The sequence below is a fragment of the Mesoplodon densirostris genome, chromosome 19 (assembly GCF_025265405.1).
Source record: "Mesoplodon densirostris isolate mMesDen1 chromosome 19, mMesDen1 primary haplotype, whole genome shotgun sequence".
NCBI classification, from domain to species: Eukaryota; Metazoa; Chordata; class Mammalia; order Artiodactyla; family Ziphiidae; genus Mesoplodon; species Mesoplodon densirostris.
Window position 1 is genome coordinate 13,931,907 of NC_082679.1, and position 16,401 is coordinate 13,948,307.

Sequence of the window (16,401 nt, forward strand, 5' to 3'; positions counted from 1 at the left end):
GGCGAGGAGGCGGGGCTAAGCTTTTCCGGGGCCTCGCGTGCCCAGTTCCAGCCCTTGGGAAGTGCGCGGGAACTCCCAGTGAAGGAAACTGTTTCCTGGCAGCTTGCACCCACGTCGCATTGCGCGCGGCCGTGAACTCAAAACTGTGTTGGAATGCACGTGTTAGATAGATTCCTTTTGGGCCGTGGCCAAGTCCCGAGGAAGGTGCTCTCTGAGGTCCCCTTTTGGCCCAGGCCTCGGCCCCTGAGGCAGGATCCTGAGCTCCTCGCACTCCATTCTAACGCCGTGGGTAGCGGCCCGCAAACCGTTGTTCTCTGCCCGGCAGGGGCGGGGTGAGGGGGTTCCTGGACCCCTCCGGCTCGTTTTGTGGGTGGAAGCGAGTGCCCCGTGTGTGCCGTCATGAGATGTGTGAACAGATTCTGCACACACTGCAGGCATGAATACACATGCATGTGTCACTTATGTATATGCTCTGGGTACATCCACATACGTGCACACAGATATCCAGGCATTTGCATGTCGACTGGTCTTCGCACCGCACAGGAGGTTACCACTAAGTGCATGTATGTGCCCCCGGTGAGCAGTGATATACATTGCATGGCCATCTCTGTGCAGACCTGCCATCTCTGAGTTGTGGCCCAGCACTCAAGCACTCAGCAGAGGTTCAACTGTAGTTTTTAGCTGCTGCCCAGAACGGGGGAGGGAGTGTTAGGGCACCCCTCCAGGTCACAATTAAGATAGTTTGCATCTGGTTTACATGCAGCCCAGGGCCCTGGAAGTGGAGGGGGTGTCCCCTGGGTCCCAAGGCAAGCTGCCCCTCACAGGCTCTTAGGGCCCAGGGGACAGGGGGTGGAGCCGGCTGCACAGCTCTGTGCTGGGGCAGGAAGCGAGAGTTGGGGCGGTGGGGGGGGGGGGAGGCCACAGCCGGTGGAGGCAAGGCGAGTGCAGGGCGTGTGGGGAGGGAGGGAGGTGACAGCACTCCGAGCCCTGAGGCCCTGCTGGCCCCTGGGCGCAGGCCCAGCTCCGGGCCCTAGGAATGGACCTCGTGGACCCTGACATCTTTAATAGGGATCCCCGGGACCACTATGACCTGCTACAGCGGCTGGGTGGCGGCACCTATGGGGAAGTCTTCAAGGTGAGGAACCCCCTCCTTCTCCCTCACCCTCAAACCGGTGACCTTTGGGGTGAGGCCCAAGAAGGGAAGGGGATGTGAGAGGGTCCCAGTCCTTGGCTTTGGTTCAGGGATGCTGAGGAGGAGCTCAGGCGAATGGAGCCCGCCTGACTGCCAACTTCCCCTTTACAAGGCTCGAGACAAGGTGACGGGGGACCTGGTGGCATTGAAGATGGTGAAGATGGAGCCTGGTGAGGAGAGGACCTCAGGAGCTTCTTCCCCACACGCCCACCTCCTGGGACACTGGGATCTCCCCCATACTCCCTCCCTGTAGCAGCCTTTTCTCTTCTGCCCCTCCTTGCAGACGATGATGTTTCCACACTTCAGAAGGAAATCCTCATGTTGAAAACTTGTCGGCACGCCAACATCGTTGCCTACCATGGGAGTTATCTCTGGTGATGAGCCTCAGACCTGCCCTGACACCCAGCCCAGCCCCTACCCGCGAGCTCCCATTCCTGACCAGGGTACCCCCTAACCTGACCTCTGATCCTGGACCCCCATTTTTAACTGGGGCACTCCTAACTTGATCCCCAGCCCAAAGTCCCACTTTTTTGACCAGAGCACCCCCAAATCTAATCTCCAATAAATAACTCCCATTTCTGAGTAGGGGTCCACCAAACTGATCCCTTCACAGTAACCAAACCTGAAACCAAGTCCCCTAAAACTAATCTTTCATCATTTTGCCCTTCGGGTCCCCTAGTTTTACTTTCATTTCCTTTAATACGAACCCCTAAATTTCCTGACCCCCAAATTAATATCCCAGATGCCCCAATAATGTTCTCTGTCCCCCAGACCTGGTATCCTAGCTCCTGTGTCCCCTCCGAACTTCCACAACCTGTGAGGTCTCTACCCTGTCTCCTAGGTTAACATGGGCCGACAGAGGATGCCATGGGTCAGGAGCCCAAAGACCTGGGTTCCATTCCAGTTGACCCTGAACATATATTTCCTCTCTGAGCCTCAACTTCCCCATCTATAAAATGGGATGATCTCACTGTAGTGAGCAACAGAGAGATGACAGCTCTTACATTAAAGTTCTTGTTGAACTAGAATAAGATGGACAGTGAGCCAGGAGGTATCCTACAATAATTTATTACTGCTGTTATTAGTATTGCTCTTGAACTGTTATAGGCTGCAGAAGCTCTGGATCTGCATGGAATTCTGTGGGGCTGGTTCTCTCCAGGACATCTACCAAGGTGAGAGGAAGGGCAAGGGGATCCAGGTAGCCCCAGCCCCCCCAGTTCGCCTGTCCTGTCTCTCTGCCTTTGTGTCTCCTGGGACTGTCTTTACGGTCCATATTTCACACAGTAAGCCAGCCCCTCCTCTGGGCCTGGCCCAGATGATGGGGATACTGTGGTGACCGAGTGGGCCCTGAGCCCTGTCCTCCAGGACCTGAGAGTCCAGCTCCAGTCTTTCTGCATGCAGCGATCCCCTCTACTTCCCCTGCCCCATCTTCCCCGTGTCTGCATTTTCTCACCAAGGTGTATTCATGCGTTTGAGTATTTCTGCATTTCTGGCTCATCATCAGTGCCCACATGTTCATTTAATAGTGAATGCATTTCTGATTCTCTTAGCCTGCTTTTCACTCAGAGCATTGGAGGGTGTGGGCGGGGTGGGCCTCTGATCACTTCGAGATTTCTGCTGCGCACCTCTATCTTCGACCATCTCCCGGTCTCCCTCCAGCCTCAGACCTCAAATGCCAGGAAGGAAGGACTTCATTAAGAAGTCCTCAGAGGGAGAAACTGAGGCCCACAGAGAGGAAGTGACTCACCCCGCCAGCCCGTCAGACCTGGTCTCTGACCCCTCTGTCTACTGTCTCTCTCTAGTGTATCCTCTTCACCCCTTTGTGTCTCTCTTTCTCACCGTGTCTGTTTTCCCACTTTTTGTTCTCTGACCATGTCTTTCTTCCTATGCCTCAATTTGGGTCTGTTCCTGATTCTCCTTCTCTCTCTGTCTCTCTCCCTGTCTCTCTCTGCCTTTCCTCATTTTACAAAGTGACATCACCCCCTGCTCAGAGCCCTCCCATACCTTCCAGTTCCCTCCAAAGCCAAGCCCAAATTTCTCATCACAGCCCACAAGTCTGACCCCCACTGGCACACCCCAAGCGGACACACCTCATCTCCGCTCCATCCACTTTACTGCTTTCCAGACCCACCAGGCACTCTCCTGCCTCCGGGCCTTTGCACTTGCTGCTCCCATCTTCACCCCCGTCACCTTCTCAGGGTTGATCACCCTGTGTAAAATGTCATACCCCTTCCCACACATATTTCCTGTTGTCTTTTCTTGCTTTATTTTTCTTCTTACTATTTATTAGCATCTCACGTCCTGTATATCTTACCTGCTTATCTTGTCTACTGTCCATCTCCCCCACCGGAATGTTCTCTTCATGAGGGCAGGGATCTCTGCCTCTTTTGTCCACAGCTGTATCCCCGGTGCCTGCCACGGTGGCTGGCACACAGTAGACACGCGGTAAATATCTGTTGAATGAATATCTCTCCCTCCGGCCTCTGGTTCCCTGCATCGCTGCCCCTCTCTCTGTTGCTGACCACCCCTTTGCCTCCTCCCCCTACTTGTCCCATCCTGTTTCCCCCTCCCTGTGTGGCACCCTCTCAGCTGGTGCGGGTGGCGGCCAGGAGCCTGGCCCGCACCCAACACCACACCGGGGTGACCTTTGCAGTGACAGGCCCCCTGTCAGAGCTCCAGATCAGCTATGTCTGCCGGGAAGTGCTCCAGGTGAGTAGATGCTCTGTGGGCTTGGGTAGGGGCAGGGCCCTGCTCCAGCCCCCGGAAACTTACAGCCCCCGTGTCTACCCTCCTCCCCAGGGACTGGCCTATCTGCACTCACAGAAGAAGATACACCGGGACATCAAGGTGGTCTAGGGGCAGAAAGGTGGCCTTGGTGGGTGGGGAGCCCAGGATATGGGAATGGTGCTTGGAGGGCTCAGGGGGGTGTGGGACCAGGGAGTGGCGGCAGCATTGGACTTGGGGGGTATCTCTGACAGCCTCTAATCGCCCCCTCTTCCCCAGGGAGCCAACATCCTCATCAACGATGCTGGGGAGGTCAGACTGGGTGAGTGTGGCTGGTGGGGGTCTGGAGGCGGACTGGCTGGGGGCCCAAGGGGACAGGAGAGGTCACTATGTCTCTCCCTCTGCCTCTAGCTGACTTTGGTATCTCGGCCCAGATCGGGGCAACGCTGGCTCGACGCCTCTCTTTCATCGGGACACCCTACTGGTGAGGGGTGCCTGGCTGGCAGCTAATAGGGGTGGTACAGGGGGCAGCGGCTTTTCCCAGCCTGGATCTCTGGGAATCTCCGTCCTGGCTTTTTGCCCTGCCTCTACCTTGCTCTGTTGAATGTTCTGTCTTCTCTTGGGCTCCCTTTCGAGTTTTCCATTTACCTAGGGCTCTCTGTGCCCCCTCCACCTGGTCCTCTCAGTGTTTGTGTTGATTTTTATCCTGATCTCTCTGTCTTTCCATATCTGTCCGCGTTTGCCTCCCTCTCTCTCTCTGTCTCTGTCTCTCTGCCTTTACCTCGCTCCGTCTTTATGTCTGTCTCTCTCCATCTTTATGTTTCTCTCTGCATCTGTCTCTGTATGCACCGTTCTCCTTCTCTCCCTCCTACCCCCCAAAAAAGTCCCTCCTCCCCCTCCTGTGTCAGCCCTGGCTCTCTGAGGGTCTCTGCCCCCAGGATGGCTCCAGAAGTGGCGGCCGTGGCCCTGAAGGGGGGATACAATGAGCTGTGTGACATCTGGTCTCTGGGTGTCACAGCCATCGAATTAGCCGAGCTACAACCACCACTCTTTGACGTGCACCCTCTCAGGTAGGCAGATGTGGGCAGGTGCCCCTAGTCCCAGAGACCCCACTCAACTCTGACCCTGGACACCAGCCCCCAACCTGCTTCCCCACCACGAGACCCCCTACAGGAGACACCCCCTTGCTCTGAGCTCCATCCGAGACCCTCAGGCTCCCCTGAGCCCAGAAAGCCTTTTCTCCAGCCCTCCACACCAGGAGCCCCCAACACAGGGAGCAGCATCTTGAGGCTCCCTCCGAGACTGCAGGAGCTCTGTAATGCGATAAGCAGTATCCCCTAGAAGGGGCATCCCGTGCCTTGTAAATCCTAACCCTCGTTCTCATTCTATCCCCCACTTGGCTCTCTGCTGACCTTAGTGCTATTGGGGTTCCCATGAGCCACGAGGTCTGACCTCCACTGGAAAGTCTGAATCCCATATTCTGTCCTGCTCTTACAGAGTTCTCTTCCTCATGACCAAGAGTGGCTACCAGCCCCCAAGGCTAAAGGAAAAAGGCAAATGGTAGGAGAGGTTGATGGGAAGGAGGGAGAGGGAGGGTGGAGCCAGGGGTGATGGTCTGATGGGAGGGTCTCTGGTGCCCTCACCGCAGAACTTGCCTTCTTCCTCCCAAGGTCGGCTGCCTTCCACAACTTTGTCAAAGTCACCCTCACTAAGAGCCCCAAGAAACGACCCAGCGCCACCAAGATGCTCAGTGTAAACCTCCCCTCCCAGGGAAGCCTTCCCAGACTCACCCCCGGAATCCCCCAGGGCCTCCCACAGCTGCCTAGAACGTTGATAATTTCATTCCACAGAACCCCCATGGCCCTCTCAAAGTCCCTAGTCCCTCCAAATTCCCCAGGGACCCCCAAGACTCTGCAAATTGTATCCCAGACCTTTTTCCAAGATACGCTGAGTTCTTAAAACTCACAAATTCCCAAGGGCTTCAGGACCCATTCCTGGCTGTGCTTTGGAATTCCAGGGGAACTCCAGTCCCCTCTAAGACACCTTTGGAATTCTCCAACTACCCTATTTTTTTTGGCCGCGATGCATGGCATGCGGGATCTTATTTCCTTGACTAGCGATCGAGCCCGCGCCCCCTGTAGTGGAAGCGGGGACTCTTAACCACTGGACCCCCAGGGAAGTCCCCTACCCTCAATTCTTCTAATCCCGTCAGACTCCTCAGAATCCCCCAGGTCCCCAGAATTCCCTGCCTTCTTCCTCTGTTGGCAACTTCCCCACCAGATTCCCGTAGATGGGTTCTCCAGCCCCTCGTCCCAGCCCTCTCTCTCCAGCCCAGCCCTCTGTGTGCTGACACCCTCCTCCCCTCCCCCAGCATCAACTGGTGTCCCAGCCCGGGCTAAACAGAGGCCTGATCGTAGATCTTCTTGACAAACTGAGGAACCCAGGGAAGGGGGCCCCTGTTGGCGAGATTGAAGATGAGGAACCTGAGGTGAGGGACCCGCCCCCCCACTTGGCTCACGCTGTTCCCCTGCCTGGAGCACCCCCTTGCTGCCTCTCTTAGAAGGAACAAAGCCAGTGAGGATGGGGAGCTTGGCACAGGGCTGGACGCACAGAGGTTATGGGAGGGCCAAGGGCTCCAAGCTGGGCCCACAGGGTGGTGAGGGCTGCTAGAGGGCCTGGGCCTGATGCCGCCGCCGCTCTGCACAGCTCCCCCCCGCCATCCCTCGGCGGATTAGATCCACCCATCGCTCCAGCTCTCTGGGGATCCCAGACGCGGATTGCTGTCGTGAGTAGAGAATCCTTACGTCTGGGGACACCTGACCCTATAAGCCAAGAGATGCCCCCTCATCAGATTGCCAGAGACCCCAGAGAACCCCATCACCATCTGACCCCACAGGAGACCCCAGAGAAAACCTCATCACCACCTGATCTACAAAATGACTCTAGAGACCCCTACCTCTCTGTCCTGCAAACAGACCCCCTGAGACTTCCCACAACCACCAGGACTCCCAGAGACCTCAGAAATCTTTGTCTGATCCTTGGTACCCAGGTGGAACCTCAAAACAAACACTCTGTAACCATTCTGAGCCCCCAGCTCCCTGATCTCAAACCCTGACCCCCAAATGAGACCCCTGTAAACCAAGATCCCTCCCCTGTAGCGACAGCTCCAGTCCTAAGACCCTGATCCCAGACCCCACCCCCAAGTCTACTCTTTCTGTTCCCAAATCCACGTCCCCAGCTCACTGTGTGTTACCCCCAGGGCGGCACATGGAGTTCAGGAAGCTCAGAGGCATGGAGTCCAGACCCACAGCCAACACGGTGAGATGCCTCCCCTGCCGCCCAGCCGCCCTCTCTTCCCCTCCCCCTGGGCCACTGCTGACCCTTTACTATCCCGCAGGCTCGCTTACAGCCCCCTGGAGACTTCAAGAGCAGCAGTCCTAGGTTAGGGGCCCTTAGGGTGGGAGGCAGGCTGGGCTACATGTGGGGAGCACCCGAGGCTCATAACTGTCCCTCCTCAGGAGGCACCTGTCGGAGTCTGACGATGACTACGACGACGTGGACATGTGAGACAGCTCCACAGGCCCCCACCCAGCTCCCACCTTCCTACAACCCGCCTTCCTTTCACCCCGACCCCAGCCTCAGCCCCTGCTTTCCCTCTACCACTCAGCGCTGACCCCTGACCCCTGACTGGACCCTCAATGCCCCCACCTTCCTTCACCCCGGACCCCTGACCCTCAACCCCACCCCAACTCAACCCTGGGCCCCCTGCTACATCTCAGTCCCCAGCTCCCACCCCCAGACCCAACTGCAGTCCTAACCCTCAACCCCCGGCCCTCATCTTTCTTCATCTCACCCAGCCTCAGGCTGAACCTTTCCCCCATGTCAGGTCCTCAACCCCAGCAGTCGGCCCAGGCCCCCATCTCCCCCAGCCCCAGGCCTGTGTCAGCCTCAGGGCCCACCCATCCATCCCACACATCTCGTCTGTCATGGGCTCACGGGCAGCACGCCCGGCACCCAGTGAGAACCTGACCCCCAGGAGCTCATATGATCTGTGTTCCTAGGCGGGCGTGAAGATGCAGAGACTTGATGCATTGTCAGCACTCGATATCTAGGAGTTGCTGTTACTGTTATCATCATGGTTATCAGTCCTTTAGCCCTCAGCCCCAGCCCAGACCGCGCCGCCCTCTGAGCCTCCTGAGCTCAGACCTCTGGCCCCAACCCTCCCCAGTGCTTGTTCCCCACACCCGCACCTGCTTACCCCATCTTTGTGTTCCAGCCCCACCCCTGCAGAAGACACACCTCCTCCGCTGCCCCCCAAGGTAAGGCCCTGGGTCAGAGCTGGGGGCCCGGGAGCCAGGAGGCCAGAGTCCATAGATGCTAGGATACTGAGCCCTCTAGGGCTGGAGTCTGGGATGCCAGGTCCTTTGAAGTCTGGGAAGACTGGGATGATGAGCATATTGGCATCTGGAAGTGGTAACCCTGACCCTAGGAGTGGGACTCAGAATATTTAGCCCGATGGACACTGGTCAGTAGCTGGTCCTTGGAAACGCCTGCTGCACCCAGCACTCACCCTTTAGTTGCTGGCATGTGTTGATGTTGGGCGTGGGTTAGAGGGGAAGGCTGGAGTGGTGGTCGGACATCGTGGGGAAGGTCAGAGCCATGACCTACTGTCAGTGCTGGTGGAGGCAGACTGAAGGGCGCCCTCTCTCTCAGATCATCTAATGTATCCCCCCACCCTCCTTCTCTCTCTCCAAAGCCCAAGTTCCGTTCTCCATCGGACGAGGGTCCTGGGGGAACTGGGAATGAGGGACAGCTGAGCCCGGGGGTGCTGGTCCGATGTGCCAGTGGGCCTCCCCCACGCACCCCTCATCCTGGGCCTCCCCCAGCCACGCGAAGCCCCCACCTAACTGCCCACTCAGGTGACAGGGCAGGCTGGGGTGGGAGGTGGGCAGAGGTGGGGTGGGGCAGGGGTAGGGGGGTTTGGGGGCTGATTTTCCCCACCCCATCTCAGAACCCTCACTCTGGAACCCAGCCCCCTGGGAGCCTGACCAGCCCCCACTGTTGCCCCCCAAGAAGGAAAAGATGAAGAGAAAGGTGAGGCCAGCTGTGCTGAGGACTCACACCTCTGGATGGGGCTGGGGATGCATGCTGGGACTGGGGGGGTCGGGCTGGGAAGACTAATAATATAACAGGTGACATACGTTGAGCAGTTCCTCTGTGCCAGACACTGATCTCGTGTCTTTACAAGGTGTATACCTTCACAGAAAGAGGTAGATGTCGTAGAGATAGGTGTCATCCCCCATTTCAAACTGGGGAATCTGAGGCCCAGAGGGGGAAGTAGCTTTCCAAGGTATAAACCTTTGAGGAAGCAGAGGCGGGATTTGAACCTTGGCACTCCTGCTTCCAAATCTTAACCACCGCGCCTTCCTGTCCCCTCCTCCCTTTTGCTGGATCTGCTGCTGCCCCGCCCCCATGGCCCACCCAGGGATGTGCCCTTCTTGTAAAGTTATTCAATGGCTGCCCCCTCCGGATCCACAGCACGGCAGCCTGGACGCACCCCTCCACCAAGGGTGAGCATTCAGGAGGGTCATGGAGAATGTGCTGGGGACGGGGAGGGCCCTTAATGGAAGGCACAAAGGCAGGGACAGGGGAGGGGAGGGAGTGGCAGAGCTGAGGCAGGGGCAAAGCCAGGAGTTACAGGTGGAGTTGAGGGATCAAAGGTGGGTGGAGTGAAGATGGGTCTGAGAGTGAAGACTAGGAAAATTAGAGTTTGGAGGCTGGGAGTGTCAGATATGGGACTTCCCCGGTGGTCCAGTGGTTAAGACTCCACGCTTCCGCTGCAGGGGGCATGGGTTCGATCCCTGGTCGGGGAACTAAGGTCCCACATGCTGTGCGGTGTGGCCAAAATAAATAAGTAAATAAATAAAATTTTAAAAAGGAGTGTCAGATATAGCAGAAAGGTCAGAGTTTGGGGTACAAGATCCAGGACAGTTGGACCCCATTAACCTCGGTTGTAGGTTAATGGTAGAGAAACTGGGATCAGGATTTTGGGGCCAGGAGTTTTAGGGATTAGAAGGTAGCAGAAAGGGAGAGAGTTTGGGATCAAAGATGTGGAGACAAGGTCAGTGAGGGATAAATGTTAAGGAAACAGTATTAGAGTTTTCGGGGTCGCACTGGCCAGAAAAAGCCATATGGAGGGCTGTCTGAATTTGAGGATCAGTGTTGAGATAGGATTAGCGTTCAGGGACCAGAACTGGGGAGAAAGAGGGAAAGAATTTAGAGGGCTATTCGGGGAGTCACATCTAATGTTGGGGGCAGAATTGAGGGGACAGAGGTCCGGATTTGCGAGTCAGGGACGGAAGAACCACCAGAACCGGTGGTGGTCAGAGGCTGGCGAGAGTGAGATCAGCTCAGAGGAACTGGTCAGGGTTTGAGTTCAGATTTGGGGAAACAGAGGCCGGAAGTGTCAGTTTGGAGGGAGAGCAGAGAATTGAGGGTCAGGGCTGGCGAACAGAGTACCAGTGTTTGGGGCCATAGGGGGGTCTGGGAAGTCCCCCACGATGAGGCAGGTCCCAGCATCCTCATGTCTGTGCTCCCCAGACCAGCACCTGCTCCTGGGGGCCGAGGAAGGCATCTTCATCCTGAACCGAAATGATCAGGAGGCCACACTGGAGATGGTGAGGGGCAGCACCTAGGATGGGCCAAGGGTGGGGGCTGGAGTTGGGGTTGCTGGTGTCTTACAGGAGCCATCTCCTCTTCCTCTGCAGCTTTTTTCTAGCCGGACTACCTGGGTGTACTCTATCAACAATGTCCTCATGTCTCTCTCAGGTCTGGCTATGGCTGGGTGGGAGGGTGGGGAGTCAGAACTTAAGGAGTCAAGGGGTTGGGAGATAGCTGGGCACGGCTGAAAAAAAAATTAGGCTCCCCATTCACAGAGCCTACAGTTCAAATTCCAGCCACTTTTCCACTGTGGGACTTGGGGCAAGAGACTTCTCCCTGAGCCTCAGTTTCCCCATCTGTAAAATGGGGCTCACAGTAGTGCCCACCTCTCAAGTCAGTTTTGAGGTAATTTCCACAAGAAGTCAGTCTTTACATTTCTTTGATGTGCAGATGACAGTTAGTACTTGTTCCATGCTTTACTAAAATAGAGCGAGCAAGTTGTAGATTAAAATTATGTGTCATTGTTTTATAAACACTTTGTATAAAAGAATTTCTAATTTACGAGGAGACCCCAAGCCAAAAGTTTGTGATGACAGACTTGCAGAATTTGTAGATATGTTTCTTCTTAAATTTTGTAATGTGTGTAACTTCATCTGACTGGTTAAGTGGCCATCATTTGTCATGTGGCTACAAGCACCCTGAGGGTAGGGAACGTAATTATTTTACTCACCATTAATGGTTCACCAGAGCCAAGCACAGTGCCTGGCCTACAGTGGGCATTTAAAATATGTTGCGTGAAAAATGAGTAAATAAAGGTGCTTGAGACTTGAGGGCTTGGGCATTTTAAAGGGATGGGGCCAAGTGATGGGATAGGGAAAAGGTGGGAGTGTGCAGTGTCCTATAACTGCCTGCTTCCCCTACATACACACACACTGCAGGAAAGACCCCCCACCTGTACTCTCATAGCATCTTGGGCCTACTGGAACGGAAAGAGGCCAGAGCAGGAAGTCCCATCGCTCACATTAGCCCCCACCGGCTACTGGCAAGGTACCAGCCCGCAGTGGCACCTCTGACCCCTCTAATGCCTCATTTCTGCCGTCCCTCCCCCCATTCACGCCTCCCTTCTTCTGCAGGAAGAACATGGTCTCCACTAAGATCCAGGACACCAAAGGCTGCCGGGCGTGCTGTGTGGGTGAGAGAAAACCCCATGGGTGTGCAGAGAGGGGGCGGGGCCAGGGGCGGGACTTGGACTCCCTCTCGACCCGAGAGGGTTGCTGAGTTAAGGCAGGGTGAACAGAGCCCGGGGAAAGATGTGTGGCCTTTGGGGGGCGGAGCAGGGGAGAGAGGATAAACCCTAACCTATCCTTACCTCCACAGCAGAGGGCGCGAGTTCCGGGGGCCCGTTCCTGTGTGGGGCATTGGAGACATCCGTGGTCCTGCTTCAGTGGTACCAGCCCATGAACAAGTTCCTGCTGGTCCGGGTAGGGAGCCTGCAGACGCTGGGGACTTTGTCAGATTGGGTGGCCAGGGCCATCCACTCTACGCTTCTGTTGAGAGCTCCACGAACCCGGCCTTCCACCCGAGGCCCCGCCCCAATCTCCCCAAGGCCCCTCCCACCTGGAGGCTCCTCACTGATCTTTCAGCTCCGCTCCTCACCCCTGGCCTAATTATTCTTCAGGCCCTATGCCCCTACCCCCACCTCTAAGGAGACCCCATTCAGGTTCTTTGGGTCTCTAAGGAAACTGCTGCCTTTGGGGCCACAGCCCCCGGGGGCCCTGCCTCTCTGTCGCCAAGGCGGCACGCCCCCAAACGGAAGCCATGCCCACTCTGAGGGCACATCCGTCGATTTCTAAGCCCTCGGAGGCCTCACGCCCTGAAGTTTCTTGGCAAGCGAATACTTAGGAAATACTTCGAAAGCCCCACGCCCACTGTCCTCCAAGACCCCGCCCCTTATCAGGCCCCGCCCCAAGCCTCATCTGAGCCCGCCCCTCCCTGCGCGTTCCGCAGCAGGTGCTGTTCCCGCTACCTACGCCTCTGCCGGTGTTTGCACTGCTGACCGGGCCAGGCTCTGAGCTGCCCGCCGTGTGCATCGGCGTGAGCCCCGGGCGGCCGGCGAAGTCGGTGCTCTTCCACACCGTGCGCTTCGGCGCGCTCTCCTGCTGGCTGGGCGAGATGAGCACAGGTGCAGGCTCTGGGAGGGGTGGGGCTTATCAGTTTGGGAGGGTTGGGTCTGGGTGGCTGGGCGGTGCTTAGCCTGCGGCGTAATTGAGAAAGGGGTTTGAAACGAGAGGGGACGGTAGAACGTTGGGTATATATAATTGGTGAGATTGGTGATAGGGGACTGGGGAACTCTATGATGGGCGAGGTTTAGCCCGTTTGCTTTGGGAATGGAGAGGGTGCCTAGCTCGCTTGCTTGGGAAAGGCGGAGTGAGGTGGAATTGGTCCTTGAACCCCCGCCTCTCAAGCAGAGCACAAGGGACCAGTACAGGTGACTCAGGTCGAGGAAGACAAAGTGATGGTGTTGATGGACGGTAAGAACCTTCCTCTCTCCCTTTCCCCCACTATTCCTAGATCTCCGAACCCCAGAACCTGTGCCTCTCTCAGAAACGCTGAGCCCCTCCAGTCCTTGTCCGTCCTGCTTTGCTTCTCACGCTGAATTTATTGTCTGGTCCCTCCGTAACCTTCTAAGTCCCGCTTCCTGCCCTTAAAGACCCCGCTCTACCTCCTTCTAGGGTCTCTGAAGCTGGTGACCCCAGAGGGGGCCCCAGTCAGGGGGCTTCGAACTCCAGAGATCCCCATGACTGAAGCAGTGGAGGCCGTGGGTATGTGCTGGGATGATAGGGTCCGGGGTCCAGGTTGGAGGCTTAAGTGAAAGCCAAGGGTAACAGGCACTGCTTTCCTCCCAGCTATGGTCGGGGGACGGCTCCAGGCCTTCTGGAAGCATGGAGTGCAGGTGTGGGCTCTAGGCTCGGACCAGGTAAGCTCCTCCATCCCAGCACCCACAACCCAGCCCCTCCCATGTCAGTCATCTCATTCATCAGATGGACTGGGAGAACCGAGTCAGGGTGTGAAGTCCTGGAGGAGAAGCTTCCTCTAGGCTGAGTTCAGACAGGTCCCTTTCTCTACCCCAGTGTCTCTTAGGTCCAGACCTCATCCAGGGTCACTGTGTGACCTTGTGTAAGGGACTTTGCTTCTCTCTGAGCCTCAGGCTCCCAACTATAAAATGGGGTCACTGTAGAGATATGTGGGTTAAGAGCATGGCCCAGACTGCCTGGGTTGGAATCCAGCTGAATGACCTTAGGCAAATGACTTAATCTTCCTGTGCCTCACTTTTCTCATCCGGAAAATGGAGTGGAAATGGAGTGAAAAATGGTGCTTAGCTCACAGAACACCATGTGTCAGGCTCTGCCCTTACAGTTTTGTATTTTACTTAATCTTCGTGATTGCCTATCAGGTAGGTACTATGATTTCAAAGGTTAGTACTCTGAGGTGTAGAGAGGTTAAGTAACTCACCTGAGGTCACACAGCTGATGAGCAGTGTTAGCAAGAATGATTATTTCTGGACCTGAGGAGTTCAGAGACCTCGTCCCCTGCTCTCTTTAAAGGAGAGGCACTGACACAGCACCTTTTCCCCCAGCTGCTGCAGGAGCTGAGAGACCCCACCCTCACCTTCCGTCTGCTTGGCTCCCCCAGGTATGAACTCGGGAAGGGGGGGCTTCTGATGTGGAGAGGGCATCCGGAGGTATCCCCAGCCACCTGTATCTGTGACCTGGACATCCTCTCACCTGGTCTCCCTGCTTCCATCTCTGCCCCCTATAGTCCATTCCCCACACAGCAGCCAACGTGGAATTTTCATTTTTTAATTTTTATCCTAACTTTTTATTTTGACATAATTTTAGACTCTCAGAGAAGTTGCAAAAATAAATTTAAAAATTGTGTATCCCCTTCACCCAGATTCCCCATATATTATTTTTTAACCACATTTGCTTTATTCTTCCCTTTCATATATGTATAATTTTTTTCTATTTGCATGTGAATTGCAGACATGATGCCAATTTACCCCTAAATACTTCAGTGTATGTTTCCTAAATGAAGGCCAGGACATACTCTTACAAACCACAATACAGCTGTCAAAATCAAGAAAATAACACTGAAACATCACTACCTTCTAATTCACATGCTCGTTCAAGTCTCACCAGTTGTTCCAATGATGCTCTCGCTCTTTATAACCAAAAAATAATACTTTTTTTCTCGTCCAGGATATAATCCAGAATGATGGGCTGCATTTTGGAGTAATGTTTCTTTAGTCTTGAGCCTAGGACAATTCTTCAGACTTTCCTGGCTTTTCATGACCTTGACACTTTTGAAGAGTACAGGAAATTTGTTTTACAGAATGTCCCTCAATTGGGTTTGAGGTTTCCAGGTTAAGCGTTTGGGGCAGAAATACCACAGAAATGATGGTGTGTCCTTTCACTGCATCAAAGCAGGAAGCACATGTTTTGTCCCATTACTGGTGATGTTATCTTTTTTTTCTTTCTTTATTTTTGGCTGTGTTGGGTCTTCGTTGCTGCACGCGGGCTTTCTCTAGTTGCGGCGAGCGGGGGCTACTCTTTGTTGCAGTGCGTGGGCTTCTCATTGCAGTGGCTTCTCTTGTTGCGGAGCACAGGCTCTAGGCGCGCAGGCTTCAGTAGTTGTGGTGCATGGACTCAGTAGTGTGGCTCACGGCCTCTAGAGCGCAGGCTTAGTTGTGGCACATGGGCTTAGTTGCTCCATGGCATGTGGGATCTTCCCGAACCAGGGCTTGAACCTGTGTCCTCTGCATTGGCAGGAGGATTCTTAACCACTGTGCCACCAGGGAAGCCCAGAGAGGTCTTTTAAAAACCAGATCTGAGGGCTTCCCTGGTGGCGCAGTGGTTGAGAGTTCGCCTGCCGATGCGGGGGATGTGGGTTCGTGCCCCGGTCCGGGAGGATCCCACATGCCGCGGAGTGGCTAGGCCCGTGAGCCGTGGCCACTGAGCCTGCGTGTCCGGAGCCTGTGCTCCGCAACGGGAGAGGCCACAACAGTGAGAGGCCCGCGTACCACAAAAAAAAAAAAAAAAAAAAAACCCAATCTGATTGTGTCACTCTCCACCTGTTTTAAGTCCTTCCCGTGACCTCAAGATACATACCCAATCCTGGTCACAGCCCACAAACCATGACTTCTGCAGTCAAACCCCAGGCTCTGTTCCACCTCAAGGCCTTTGCACAGGCTTTTCTCTCTGCCCAGAACACTCTTCCCTGCCTTTTCACCAAGTTCCCTCCTGAGCCTCTTTCAGGCTCCACCGTCCATTCTTTGGGGGCATCTTGGCTGACCCCTTGGGCTAGGTTTCCCTGTTATGTGCCTCATGCTTCTTTGCACTCATCTGATTCACTGATTCATGTTGGTCTCCTGCTCTAGATTGAGCTCCCCGAGGGCAGGGGCCATGTGTGCTCATTCACTGCTATAGCCCAGCATTGTGCTGGCAAAGACTCTATAAACTCCTCTGCAGATGAAGGAATGAACAAATGAATGAATGAACTAACTTCTCTCTTCCTTCCCCAGGCCTGTGGTGGTGGAGACACGCCCAGCAGATGATCCTACCGCCCCCAGTAACCTCTACATCCAGGAATGAGTCCCTGACGGGGTGTTAGGAACCAGTCCCCAGACCTCCCTCCCTAGCGGACACACATTACTGATCTCGACATGCCCCTGTCTCCGAATAAACATGATTTCAGTCTCTGCTGCCGTCTTGGTTTTCTTGGGTTGGCGGGGGAGAGAAGGGCAGAATTCCTGTATGCCCACCTAC

At 55.3% G+C, this 16,401-nt stretch overlaps 1 protein-coding gene across 1 annotated transcript; it reads left to right on the top strand.

The window, feature by feature from the left end:
• The first annotated feature begins 1,036 nt into the window (after positions 1–1,036).
• On the top strand, positions 1,037–16,314 carry MAP4K1 (mitogen-activated protein kinase kinase kinase kinase 1). The gene is made up of 31 exons (XM_060083661.1): positions 1,037–1,135; positions 1,305–1,362; positions 1,476–1,566; positions 2,300–2,364; positions 3,846–3,901; positions 3,992–4,039; positions 4,196–4,238; positions 4,328–4,400; positions 4,855–4,986; positions 5,414–5,476; positions 5,587–5,668; positions 6,288–6,404; positions 6,623–6,701; positions 7,176–7,234; positions 7,314–7,357; positions 7,435–7,479; positions 8,193–8,235; positions 8,673–8,835; positions 8,928–9,010; positions 9,402–9,486; positions 10,517–10,593; positions 10,684–10,744; positions 11,515–11,623; positions 11,710–11,768; positions 11,954–12,057; positions 12,584–12,758; positions 13,045–13,107; positions 13,309–13,398; positions 13,483–13,553; positions 14,214–14,269; positions 16,158–16,314. Exons 1-31 carry the CDS (start codon positions 1,037–1,039, stop codon positions 16,225–16,227), a joined length of 2,463 nt encoding a protein of 820 aa, XP_059939644.1. The 3' UTR covers positions 16,228–16,314.
• The last annotated feature ends 87 nt before the right edge of the window (positions 16,315–16,401 follow it).